Source organism: Clupea harengus, chromosome 12 (assembly GCF_900700415.2).
Source record: "Clupea harengus chromosome 12, Ch_v2.0.2, whole genome shotgun sequence".
NCBI classification, from domain to species: domain Eukaryota; kingdom Metazoa; phylum Chordata; class Actinopteri; order Clupeiformes; family Clupeidae; genus Clupea; species Clupea harengus.
Genome location: NC_045163.1, coordinates 1,438,687 through 1,452,836, shown reverse-complemented (window position 1 = coordinate 1,452,836; position 14,150 = coordinate 1,438,687). Strand labels below are relative to the sequence as shown.

General features: G+C 44.4%; 1 protein-coding gene across 5 annotated transcripts in view; it reads left to right on the top strand.

Moving 5' to 3' along the window:
• rab27b (RAB27B, member RAS oncogene family) overlaps positions 1-11,155 on the top strand; it is a 30,583-nt gene extending 19,428 nt beyond the window's left edge. For 2 of the 5 annotated variants that reach the window (XM_031577559.2, XM_031577560.2), the window contains 6 exons: positions 2,595-2,652; positions 4,837-5,008; positions 7,207-7,292; positions 9,021-9,124; positions 9,472-9,595; positions 10,357-11,155. In XM_031577559.2, the coding sequence (XP_031433419.1) occupies positions 2,633-2,652; positions 4,837-5,008; positions 7,207-7,292; positions 9,021-9,124; positions 9,472-9,595; positions 10,357-10,543 (693 nt within the window). In that variant the 5' untranslated portion in view covers positions 2,595-2,632 and the 3' untranslated portion in view covers positions 10,544-11,155. The remainder of the gene's footprint in view (positions 1-2,594; positions 2,653-4,836; positions 5,009-7,206; positions 7,293-9,020; positions 9,125-9,471; positions 9,596-10,356) is intronic. The other 3 variants (XM_031577562.2, XM_012840291.3, XM_031577561.2) reach the window with 2 other exon arrangements.
• Positions 11,156-14,150: the final 2,995 nt, after the last annotated feature.

Genomic DNA, 14,150 nt, shown 5'->3' with positions numbered 1-14,150 from the left:
AAATAATAATTTGACCTCCCAGCAAAAGGCTTCAATCAACAACACCAAGTGAATTGTATCCTTTGGGAGATATTTAGTTTTGGAGATTTGCTGTGGTGTCAAACTCAACCATAAAACCTACAGGGGTGAGCAGCTTTTATCCACTTTACTGAATGGCTTCTATGTATGTTCCATGTTCTGGATGTTTGTAAGTGGAGGCTTAAAGTTAGGCTACATTGGAGGAAATGAACACATTCAGTGTTAGCAGATAGGTAATTGGTTTCTGTGTACGTAATTAGATAACGATTCTAAATAGTTTCGTCTTTACGTATTCTGTGACTAACACTGTGTCTATGTTGTGAACAGAGGGTAGTGTGCTTAGTCAGTGTCGACAACATGTCTGCCTGAGATGGTAGAACAATAAGCCAAAAAGTGCTTAGACTTGAGGTATAAGTTCTGCTGGGTGCGTATTGGTCTCATGTGACTGAGTTGAGTTATGGAGCTGGGGTGGGGGGCAGTTAAGCTGGTGCTATGCTAAGTGGGATGACTGATGATGAGAGCCGAGAGCTGGAGCCCTCCCAGGCCTCAGTGAGTTATGGTGGGAGAGGAACACTGAGGCACCCAGGGCTCCGGGCTCCTGGCACAGGGCACAGGGCACAGGGCTCCTGGCACAGGGCACAGCAGCCCACCTGAGAACTCCACCCAGGGGGCCAGTTCATTCAGATCGATACCTGCTGGAGACGGGCGCCACTGCTAACCTTTTGGCTTTTGCCACCGGAGCTGCTGCTACAGATGCTGGAGCAGTGCACGCCCTGTGGCTGTGTGTGTACAAGGGGTCCTCGTGGTGTGTATAAGTGTGTGTGCGTGTGTGTGTGTGTGCGTGTGTGTTGGTTGTTTCAAACAGACTGCTCAGAGAGCTCATCTTCCATCGCTCCTACTGTTCAGTGTTCTGATTTCATGTGTGACATAACGCACGCTGCTGTTCTTTTTGACCTTTGTATAAATGGATGCACAATATGGAAGTAGCATGTTATAAGAATGCTTTTAGGAAGCACACTCTAGGAAGCATGCTGTAGGGATGAGTGGGTAGAGAGAGAGAGAGAGAAAGAGAGAGAGAAGGAGAAAGAGAGAGAGAGAGAGAGAGAGAGAGAGATGGTAAAGAGAGGGGTGCATTCATCTGACCATACCATAGATTGAGCATCTGCTATGCCCCAGAGCATACTCAATGCATTCTGGGAAGAGGCAATTGAATTTGCACACATACATTAATGCACACGCATAAATACACACAAATTGAATATGGTGAATGCAACTAATGAAATCTGTATATTTAATCTCATTCAAGACAAATTGAAAGCAGATTCTTGTTAGCCATCCAGACCTTGTATTTTTCTTTTCCCTTTACTGAGGATGACTACTGGGAATGACAGTTACAAAGTGACTGATGACCCTGTCACAGAGGGGATTGGTCACAATGAGATGTGACAAGAATGGAGCCAAATGTCACTTCTGAGTGCGCTCTGGGACATAGAGACCCTTGTGTCCTTTACCGGATATTGGATGTCTTGTTAGAATTAGTAAGAGCACTCTCCTTTGATCAGCTTGTTAGCCTAAAGTGGTTAACACTCTCTCCCTATCTGTCTGACTGAGATGCTTGCTCTGGGCAGCTCAGAGGTCACAGATGACCAGGAACGGGCTTTCATGTCAAACTGATGAATGCCAAATAGTCCCGTCTCTGTTTAACCGAAAAATAGTTTCAAAATACTTTCATTGTTTTCAACGGATTCACTTTTATTGTTTTAAATGTATCCCTGTTTATCATTTGCATATTGTGATTCTAACTTTTGATTCATTTTTGAATCATTCATTCAATACGTTTGTTTCATTTAAATGTATTATTTTATATCTTATTATTATAATATTATATATTAAATGTGTTCTGACTTCTATTTCAGTTTTAAGTTTCTATTTCAATTTAAAGGCACAAAACAAATGCCACAGTCATCTGTTCTTTTCATGTGCAATTCACAAAGTTCACACAGTGGAGTTTGGGGAGAAAATGGGTCTCCTTATCCAATTAGACACAGTTACCTAATGTGTATCTGTATGTTTAGGTGTAGCTTATAGCATCAGGGTTGATTTAACCACAACTCTCTCCTTACATCACAACTTTAGAACAGTGTTGAAGTAGGCTTGGCTCTCAGACCTCACTGCCCTAGTGTGCTGGCCAGTTGACGGTAGTAGCTGTGTACATATTAGCTCTACCAGGCCTCTGTGATAACTGACCTGATTATAAAGGAGGTGCTGCAACAGCATTCCTAAGGTGACTGTAATGGAATACAAACTGAATTAATCTTCTACCCAGACCTGACAGGAAGATCAGTGTATGTACCACACAACACCGGTTTCCATGGGAATAGTCCTGCAGGAACACTCTAACATCCACCTCTAAGAAAGAGCAGTGGAATACTAAGTGTATTTTTTGGTGGTTGTCTTATTGTGTATGATCGTATTCAGGAGTTGTGGCTTTAACAAGTAGACATGTCTTTATTGATTACTTTTTCTGTGACACCAACAGTTATCAGTGGGTATCCATTTTTTTTACTTTCTGACAGAGGCAAAATTGTCATCAGAACAAGGTGGCTCAGGCGAGATGAGTCAGTTTCCTGAACGGCAAGTGCAGATCTCTAATTTCTTGCATGTGTGTTTCCCATCACATGAGATGTTTAGTACTCCATTGGGGTATAGTGCCAGCCACAGTGTTGCTGATCAAATTATTCTCCAAACTATTCTGTTTTTCCTGTAAGATGCCTCTTCTTGTTCAGAAAGTCTCTCTCTTTATGAGGCTCATTGTCTACTGTGAGTGTTCCCCTGTTGCGTAAGCGAGCATCAGCTGACACTGAGCTCCTGAACTGAGCCAAGCGCACCAGACCAGCCGTCTCCTGAAGCGAGCGAGCGAGAGAGCGAGCGAGAGAGCGAGCGAGAGAGAGAGCCTCAGTCCAGTGAGCAGTCTCCATGGACCATAAATTCCTCAGAGGACAAACAGTCACAAAAAAAGCCATCTTAAAACACTAGCCAGTGTCTGAGGAGCGAGCCCAAGCAGGAACAAAAGGAATGAATGATTTACCTCTCTGCTGCCTCCCCCACCAATAGCATTTGTTTGGCCCACGTGGCAGCCGTGGAGGACCGTGAGGCTTTATGCCTCCTGACAGAAGAAACCTACCCCCAGTGGAGGACCGTGAGGCTTTATGCCTCCTGACAGAAGAAACCTACCCCCAGTGGAGGACCGTGAGGCTTTATGCCTCCTGACAGAAGAAACCTACCCTCAGGCAGTCCAGCCACCCATCCCCTGACCACCGGATCAATGGCGGCTCACTCATTTCCACAGACACAAGGGGGCGGAAGTAGCTGCTGGGGCCTCATGGGGGCTGCGGGCTGGTCGGGGGTTGGAGTGGGTACGTGGTGAGTGTGCAGGGTAAGGGGTAGGGGACTGCAGGAGGGGAATGCATCTCAGCTGAACCTCTGGTGAATCAGAGTCCCATGATCCTCTCTAAATATACACGGCCAGTGGCACGAGGGCGGCGGACAAACGAGGCATAGATCCGGAGTGCAGCCTCCACGTAGGGAGCAGCAGCAGCTCCACTGAGATGGGAAGAGGGGAATGCCACGCTCAATCGAATCAGAGGGGAGGAAGGAAGGAAACACACCAGCTGAACAAGACAGCCTCCATTTCTGTCAGCTCACAACTGTCAACGCTCAACAATAAAACCCACATAAAATGTCACTTTACAGATATGTTTGTGGATCACAACTGCCCTAAAATAATCTTCTGAATGTGTTTTGAAAGCTCCAATTAAGCTAAGAGATAAGTTATTCCGGTTTGATTCAATTCTGAGCGATGCTAGTCAGCCGGACGGGGCTCATTTGAGCTTTTACAACTCCACAGAGTTTCCCACCACCCACTCCCAGAACCTCCTGATCCCTCATGCGAAAGCAGGGAGGAATCATGTGCCAGGTCCTTCTCCCTCTCATTCTTTCTCACTCTGCCTCTTCCAAACCCCCCTCTGGCTCCCCATCCCCCCCCCCCCCCCCCCCCCCCCTCGGGCTGTCCTGGCCCTCCCTACTCTGAGCTCCAACATGAGGCAGTACGCTGTACAAAACACTGTTGTTTGGCTCTCTTGTGACCCCTGTGATATCATCCTCCAGTCTCTGCCCACGGGGCCTGTCTCTAACCCCTGACCTCTGCCATACAGCATTACTGGAGCACCTTGGGAGTCTGGCACAAGCCCTGGTGGAAGCAGCCTCCTTCCAATTCCAATTCAATTCGCAGACAGAGACATGCCACACTGCATTCTGCTAACACCAACTGCACCCTGGCTGGGTCAGTGTGTCAGTGGATCATAATCTAATGCCACTTCCGGAAGAAATTAGGATTGGAAATGTATGTGTAGTAAAACTATGAATAACCTGGAATGAATAAATGGGCACGTCTTAGGAAAAAGAAGTCGATTCAATGGAAAGGTTTGAGTCTGGCTAGCCGTGTCTTAGGTGTGTCCTCTGGAATACTTCTGTTCTCTGATCCAGCTGAACATATTAGGAGGTCATTTCCTTGAATACCTGTCATAAGGGTTCAGTAACCAACTAAGTAGGTTGTGTGCATGTTTTATTGATTGTAAACAACCTGGTGGCTTATTCACAATTCTTTGCTTCAGTAAATTCACTTCTTGAATGTTTGTGTGTTGAATCTGTGGTCATACAGTTTGCTGCATTGAGATTGGCCGATCTAAAGCTCCTCTCTCCTGAGATAGGCATACTGTGTGCTTCACTGACTGTTCCCTGTTGTGTGTTTGTGTGCAGGTTCAGCGCAGGCAGCACTATGACTGATGGGGACTATGATTATTTGATCAAGCTCCTGGCTCTGGGGGACTCTGGAGTGGGAAAGACTACCTTCCTCTACCGCTACACAGACAACAAATTCAACCCCAAATTCATCACTACAGTGGGGATAGACTTCAGGGAAAAAAGAGTGGTAAGCTCATCCTCTTCTCTCTCTCTCTCTCCTCCCTCTCATCTTTTTCTTAGTCTTCTTGTGAACCTCTCATTTCAGTCTTTGAATGTACTGTATCTTCACACATTTTCCATTCTTCATTCACACTGACAGGCATTTTGAGCAGTTGAACTTCCCCATTGTGCCCTACAAGATAAAGAGTGAAGATAATAGGATCTCCATCAAATCATCTTTAAAAGCACGACTCTGAAATGGCTACTGGCCACCCGCCTCTGACCTTTAGTATTAGATCAGTAGGCGAGGATGTGTGTGCCATGGGGAGTGTGCCCTGGTTCCTCCTGTTTGGTGATGACTCACAAACACCTAGAAACCATTGTGTGTGTGTGTGTGTGTGTGTGTGTGTGTGTGTGGGTGTGTGTGTGTGTGTGTGTGAGAGAGAGAGAGACAGAAGAGGAGGATAGACAGGGAGGAGTATGACTGGCACATGTTTAGTGCCGTAACAACATGACATTTTCTACTCCAGTAACACGTTTTTCCGGTTGACAGTAAGGCAGGGAGAAGCAGTGATTAACATGCAGTAATGACGCACAGCTTATTTCTACTGCCTTGTGCTCATTCATATTTAGGCAGCAGTCAGTCTGTGAATGGATCGGACTCACTCCAAGGCTCCACCGTGTAATTAAATGAGACGGGGATAGTTACTTTTGGTGATGTCATCCTTTCTGAGAACAGAGAGGAACTGCTAATGATTTTCACAGTTCTATCTTTCTTTCTTTCTGTCGCTATTTCTGTATCCCTCACTCACACCCTGTCTCTCTGTCTTTCTCTTTCACCAGTGCTGTGTTATCACAGGAGGTGTTAATAGACCCCTGAATATCAATGTGTCTTTTAAACAGTGCACTACAACTGCCGTTAACGCACATGTTTTAGTTTGTCGTATTTGCTTTGTCTGCCTATAGCATAGCAACAACTTGGGACAATCTCAGGACGGGCACTTAAGACAACAGGGATCATATAACTTGCATATAATATGCATTCCTAGATTAATCTTAGCAATAATGTAAATTAACTAAATAGGTTATTTGTATTGTACTATTGTCATATGTTGTGATCCCTGGCTGCAGGTACAATCCAGTACTGTCACCCTGACAGCAGGCCTACCAGTCCAATCCAGTACTGTCACCCTGACAGCAGGCCTACCAGTCCAATCCAGTTCTGTCACCCTGACAGCAGGCCTACCAGTCCAATCCAGTACTGTCACCCTGACAGCAGGCCTACCAGTCCAATCCAGTACTGTCACCCTGACAGGCCTCTCTGGCACACAGACACAGTGGACAGAAAGAAAGAAAGAAAGAAAGAAGGAAAAGAGTATAGCCCTTTTTAGCATAGTCACTCCATTTGAACCTCACTGATGCATAAGGAACTGCCTTGGCTAAACTAATCTTCCCCCGACATGCTCATAAACTTGAACAAGAGAATTCCTGCTAAATAATGTAGGTGACCGTATAGCTGGAAACAGAATAGCATCTGTCCTGACGTTCCCAACTGTTCATCAGTGTGGTGTTTTAAGGCCCCCTGCTGGTGGGATGGAGTTAGGTGTACGTTTTCAATCCTTTGGGTTTTAAAATGATGTGTACCGTGTCCTACCACAGAAAATCCCCCTATTCTGTTTTCTGACATGACTTCACATGTCTGTTAGTTCACAGCCGCATTACATGATTCAGTCACTGCAATGTATGTTGAATACACAGAAACAGAGAAACAGAGAGAAAGTCAGAGCAATGCTTTCTGTGGAATTGGGGAACATGAGTAACCCTGTCCTTTAATCCGACAGCCTGTACGATGTATAGGTATTACATAGGTTTCATGACAGGGGAAAGACGGCTGGTATCAAGTGTGTTTTTCTCCTGTGTGTGCTAATGAGAGGTCTCTGACACACACACACCATGTGAGCCATGCTGAGCCCCTGTCAGTAACACACACATTCCTACACAGGATCAAACGCTCAGTACCCTGTATGTGCAGTCAGCCAACCTAAAATCACATTCTGTGTCATGGGTCTAGACTGCATGTCTGAAGTCTGAAAGACAGCCTGTACTGAGCCCATGTGATTTACTTTAAACAACGTAAGTGGTATACTGATTTGCCATCCTGTGTGTGTGTGTGTGTGTGTGTGTGTGTGTGTGTGTGTGTGTGTGTGGATGGGTGTTGCATTGTAGGTCTACACAGCGAATAGCCCTAATGGAACCACAGGGAAGTCATTTAAAGTGCATCTGCAGCTGTGGGACACAGCAGGACAGGAGAGGTATGGAAACATGACCCGCACCTCCACACAGCTCACACCTCCACACAGCTCACACACACCTCCACACAGATCACACACACCTCCACACAGCTCACACACACCTCCACACAGCTCACCCACACCTCCACACAGCTCACACACACCTCCACACAGCTCACAGCTCACCCACACCTCCACACACCTCCACACAGATCACACACACCTCCACACAGATCACACACACCTCCACACAGATCACACACACCTCCACACACCTCACACACACCTCCACACAGATCACACACCTGCACCTCCACACAGATCACCCACACCTCCACACACCTCCACACAGATCACACACACCTCCACACAGATCACCCACACCTCCACACAGCTCACACACACCTCCACACACCTCCACACAGCTCACCCACACCTCCACACAGCTCACACACACCTCCACACACCTCCACACAGCTCACCCACACCTCCACACAGCTCACCCGCACAGAAGCACTGCTGTGGCCTTGGTCTTCGTCTCATATTCTAAATTGTAGATGGACTTTGACAAAGCAGATTAGTCCGAATTTCAACTCTAACCTTATCCAAGACAATCATATATTTCTGGTATTACATTTCTTTAATGTGAGCCATATCTATACTTTATACTAGCACATGTAAAATATGACATGACTAAGCAGAATATGTCCACATGAAACATGACAGAAGACCTCTTTCAGCCCTCTAGTCTAACGGTTGGCGTGGCAGCCGTCACCACTGGATACACATGGGGTTCTCTGACGCTCCGTTCATCATGTTCTCTGAGTGTCTTCAGATGAAAGCCTCTTCTTAATGCAATGGAAATGTCAATGCAAATGCGATTGACTATAATTCAATACACACATCGAACAGTGAACCCGAGAGCGCTCTTCTAACGGATGAGCTCCACAGGGCGGCCTGGTGTGGCCTCGCGTCTGCATAGCTGCCATGGGTTTGGTTAGACATCACTGAGGCTGGAGCTTTTAATCTGTATGTAGTTTTGTTTCTGTCAGCTGTAATACAATGCTGCCTGGAGATATTAAATTTGTTCTTTTTTTCTTTGTCAGATTAATCAAATTTGCCCTTTAAATGCAACATCTAAAAAGCCGCTGCATAGTCCAGGAGCGATCATCTCTAATGGTGATGCTTGACATGACCTTGGCATTCTGACATTTCTCTGTTCCTGTAACTACCCATGAAAAAACTCCTGTCTGTTCAAAAAAAGCCTTCCTGCAAATTTAGCCTTGAGTCAGTCTTTGTTTAAAAAGGCCTGTTTTTCTTCCCTCCTAAGCATTGATCTCTGAAGAAGGGATCATCGGAGGACTTTCAAGCTTTGAAATGCCAAAAGTAATTGTAAAGCTATGAGTCATTGTCTTATGTAACCGGTATATTTCTGGTGATTTCCCCGAAATGCCGATGAACTTGTGACTTCATCTTTTATGAGGGAAAACGCTGTCACTCCCCGGAGGGATCATCCCAACCCATAACTCAGTTGGGGAAATGAAACAGACTTACATGCAAACTCATCTTAAACAATACAGTACACCTCAGATTAGACATTTTAGATACTTTTGTCCTCTGTGCAAAGACTATACATGTAACTTGTGGAACAATGAGACATTATGTGCCATGTGCCTCGTGTCATAGGTACTCCTGTTTATTAACAGTGTCGCTGTTGTGTGTGTAAATGTGTTTGGCCTTGTGCATTAGATTCAGGAGCCTCACCACAGCGTTCTTCAGAGACGCAATGGGCTTCCTGCTCATGTTTGACCTCACCAGCCAGCAGAGCTTCCTCAACGTGCGCAACTGGATGAGTGAGTATACGAGAGAGAGAGAGAGGGGGGGGGGGAGGGAGAGAGAGAGAGAGAGAGAGAGAGAGGGGGGGGGGGAGGGAGAGAGAGGGGAGGGAGAGAGAGAGAGAGGGGGGGGAGAGAGAGGGAGAGAGAGGGAGAGAGAGAGAGAGAGGGAGAGGGAGAGAGATGTACAGCACAAGAGATTTATTGTGTTTAATCGCGACTTGACTCTTCTGACCTACTGTACTAGACTGAAATATTGTTATGATGTTTTTATGTCAGGAAGTCATTACTCAGCTGTCTTCTACACACCCATGTCCTCTGACCTTCTATGAGTTGACCATCTCTAATGTGCTGTGTGCTTGCAGGCCAGCTACAGGCCAATGCGTACTGTGAAAATCCTGACATCGTCTTAGTGGGCAACAAGGCCGATCTGGCAGACCAGAGAGAGGTGCAGGAGAAACAGGCCAAAGAGCTCGCTGACAAGTATGGGTTAGTATCACACAGTCAACCCTGACCCACGACACCTCAGCAAAGTTACACGCTATCATAACTGCAAAGGCTTTTATTTACACTTATATGGGCTAATTACATCCACTCAAGGCACCATTCTATTAATATCTACTATAACCAGGTAATTATAATAATGACAATGATGGATTTGAATAATAGGCTTTCACATTCTTCACAAATGGAGTTTTCTAGGATTACAGGCTTTGATGAAACTGCATATCTGTCTGCGCTATTGTGCCCAACCTGTTTTTGCAGAGGAAAGAGGACCCCCATGGGATTATGAGATTAATGTGTAAATCCACACACAAGAGAGCTCACTTGATCTCTCTTTTGTCAACTGTATGTAATTATGCTTGAAATATGTCATTCAGTAAAAGAATGACAGGGAGGGATGGTCTCTGGTACAGCACACATGGAACAATCCCTCCATTCTTGGAAGCAGTTGTCTCTGATTATAGGTTCTTGCAAAGCATTTTTGTCTTTTGATTGTTGTGCTCTGTTGTGACAGATATTTCCCTGCTTTAGAGCTTTACAGTACGAAAGTAGTAATGAAATAAGACTATTATTCAAATGAAGTATTATGAGATTAAACATTTCACTAAAAAGCTGGGATTGTAAAAACCAATCCAATATTGAGTCATGCCTAATATCCTTCAAGCTGTGCTTGAAACGGGCAAACAGTGTTATTCATTGGTCTTCTTTCCCTCTCCACTCCTCTGTGGCTGTGCCTGATTGGCTAGTATCCCCTACTTTGAGACGAGTGCGGCCACGGGGACGGAGGTGGACAAGGCTGTGGTCACCCTGCTGGACCTGGTCATGAAGCGCATGGAACAGTGTGTGGACAAACCAGCACTCGACGCCCAGAATGGGGAGGGCACCAGCAAGCTGGACGCGCCGCCGGTCAATGAGAAGAAATGCGCCTGTTAAGAGGGTGGTTTACGCAAGGATCTCTCCCTTCCCCCCCTGCCACAACTGTACCTTCCCTTTAATTGCCCCCTCTAGTGGACTGATGTAGTGTTGCAGCTTGGCCTCCTCCCCACAGGAAGGTTGGTGGCTCTCAAAGCTGGCATGGTAGCTGGGTGAAGTGGCTTTGCCCAGTCTGTCTCTCTGTCCATCTCCATTCATCCAGGCTAACCACAGTATTTAGGGGGATGTCTGAGCTGTGTAATACTGCCTTAGAAACAAAATGTTAAGACCTTGCCCACAAAAAGATTTTCTTGTCTCTTTGTTCAGTTTTTGCTCACTGGTTAACAAAAGTATTATTTACTTAAAGGTCTAAGATTTGGTGTTATTTGAATATATAAGTATGGATTTTCATCATTTTTTACTATTTTATCAAGATTTTCTTTTATTGATACATCAGAATAATATAATTATTATAGGATCAAATACAATTAATAAATCTAGATGATATCTGCTGATTAATTTATTAGCCATTAAAAAACAGCATCAATTGTTACATGGTTATTAAGCGCATACTGTTCTTATTCCAGCTTAGTTAATGTAGAGACAATGACTTTCACCACAGCATAGTAATTGACATTTTTTCTTTACTAATCTATAGAGTTATAGACGTGTTTGATCAATCCACCTTTAGAAAGAGGAGGGCAACACTGTATACTTTGGTAATAGAACAGCTACTATTGTAACAGAACAGCTACCATGGTAACAGAACAGCTACTATGATAACAGAACAGCTACTATGGTAACAAAACAGCTACTATGGTAACAGAACAGCTACTATGGTATGTCAACATAACTACTACTGACCATCATGGCCACATTACCACTGCGGTCTCTCAGTTCTGCATGAGTGGAAAAACTTGTGTCCTCATTCAACTCCATTATCCTTCTCGCAACGCATCGGTGTGTAGGCCGTGAAAACCATAGGACTCAAGCAACCTATAGTGTATTGATGCCGCCAAATGTATGTGCCAAACGCAAAACTGCCTCCAGATCAGTGGCATCTGCCTTAAGAGTTGCACCAGTTTTTGCACCTGTAGAGTATTTTGGGTGCTAAACTGCAAATGTCACTGGATCACTCTACTGTACTCTCTTTTACCATTTCTTACACACACACACACACACACACACACACACACACACACACACACACCTGTGCCGTCAAACCCTCTCCAGTTATTGTCTACTGAATGTGATCTGTGAGGATGATCTTGTTAATCATATTATTATTTTTTCCACTCTTACCGTTATAGTTACTGTTATGTGGTATAAGGCAAAAAAAGATGAAGTACAATATGTGGTGTTTGTACTGTACTGTGGCTGGGTGAAGCAGAACTCACGTGTAACCCTCATAAATGGTCAAGCTTGGCGGATGAAGATGATGTTGTGTTGTCTTGTAAAAGTCTCCAATAGCAACCACACCTCTCATCTCCATAGAAACCCATTCAGGTTGTGATCTGTGAGGTCAGGGGTCAGCCATTTCCCAGATAAATAAAGAGTTTCGAAATCGGATTAGGAGAGCAGGTTTCCTTCATGACTTTTGTTTTCGAGACTTCCACTGAAATCCAGTTATTTTGTTTACCTCCCTTGAGGCATTTGCCCTTTAATTTGGAGTTGTCCTGTCAGTGAACAGCTGTGTCAACACAGAGATGTGTATTATGTGAAATGAGATGTGAAACATAGACATCTAAAGCCTCTCAGCGGATTAACGTTTGTTCTGTTTTACTGGCAAACCACACAGTCCTGAGTAATTAGGCCGGTAGCCCCTCTTGTTTTATATGATGGGCACATTATGTAATGTTACACTAGTGCTGAATACTATTAGCATAAATAGGTGGCACGAGACTGTGCAGATTCATGTGCACGAGGCAGACTTGATTTGACCCAGTGGTAATGCTTATTTTTGAATGTCATTTTGCTCAATCATTCCACTACAAACCACTAGTGTGTGCATCAAACCTGTCCCAATTATGAGCAGTTACAGTAGCATTGCACCTTTTGTTGTGTGTGTGAATGCGGACTGCATTGATACTGCAGAGAAAGGTGTTTTCTTTATCTGAAATAGAACACTTCTAAATTTTAAAACTTAAATAATATAAGGGGCTAAGATGGAAAAGAACTTTAAATGCATAATATAAAAATGTCCCTGCCTGGTCCCAGCTGGTTAAAGACAAGAATGACATATGTTGACCGCAGCCCGTACTCCCCCGCCCCCGCACACACAAATGCTGTCCACCTAGGCCTTAGGTTGTTTTAGTTTGTGCCCTAATTGCATCATTGCAATGTCCTTAATTGAATTAGCCTTGCGTGGAGATTGCACATGGTGGAGTGTTGAGGTTCCTTTCACAGTGCCAAAAAGAATAAGACACACGTGCCATATGACTCCTCTCCTCTGCACTGCACAGACCTGAACACGACCGTGTGTGGAGTGTCAAACATCCACACACCCTAACCCCCTGATCACTATTAACACCCTACATTCACCCAATGTGTTTTTACAGCTGTAAAACAGGCCTTGGTCTGTCATTAAAAAGATTAATGTATTTGCAAATACCACAAGATAACAAAACAAAACAATTTTAATAGTCCAATAAATCTGTGGATCAAAATGTCAGACTTCATTGTCTCTCTGTATTTTTGTGCATTTTTGTGCAATGTGTTCTTGAAAGAAGGCGCCTTTGGGAGCCATAGATAGTTCACTCAGTTTATGAAGGAGGACAAGCACTCTGCCAATGAAAATGGCTATGTTTTGACCTTGTTTCATATCCTTGAATAGAACCTTTCATTTTTGTTTTGGCCCCCATCAAAAGTTTACATCGTCTGGAAGATTCTCTTTCCTGTGCCTGTAATGCTCTTGACCAATGACATTCAGTCTGATTCTTTGGAAAGGTTGTGATCACTTGAGTATTTTAATGCATACAGAACTATATTTACAATAAAAAAATATATGAATATATGAATCAATGTAACAATATAAGAGGCTCAACTGATTTCTTGTACTTTTGAGAGCATTTTTGTAGAATCTAGTGTAGTGTCCCTAATGCATTGAGGAAAAGTAAGAAACCTCTTGTTATGCCTTTGGCTTGTGTAGAGAGTGTGTGTGTGTGTGCACTCAAGACCACTCTACAGGTCGCTGTATCTGTGTGTTGTAAGCATGTGTCGCCTGAGGATGACCTCTGAACCGGTCAGTGTTCTGATGTCTGTGGAACTGATAATGGCCATGATGAAGATGATGATGATGATGATGATGTTTACTGTAGTCTATACTTTGGCACCCACGAATTACTAGAACCCAGATGCACAGACACAAAGAAAAGCATATACAGTACATGCACGTACACACACACACACACACACACTCACATACACACACACACACACACTCACACACACACACACACACACACACACACACACACACACACAAACACACACACACACACACACACACACACACACAAACACACACACTCACATACACACACACACACACACACAAACATGGTGTAATTAATGCTCCTTTGCTTGTTCTTATTAGCTTGACTGAATGATTTCTGTAGTGAGATGTCGT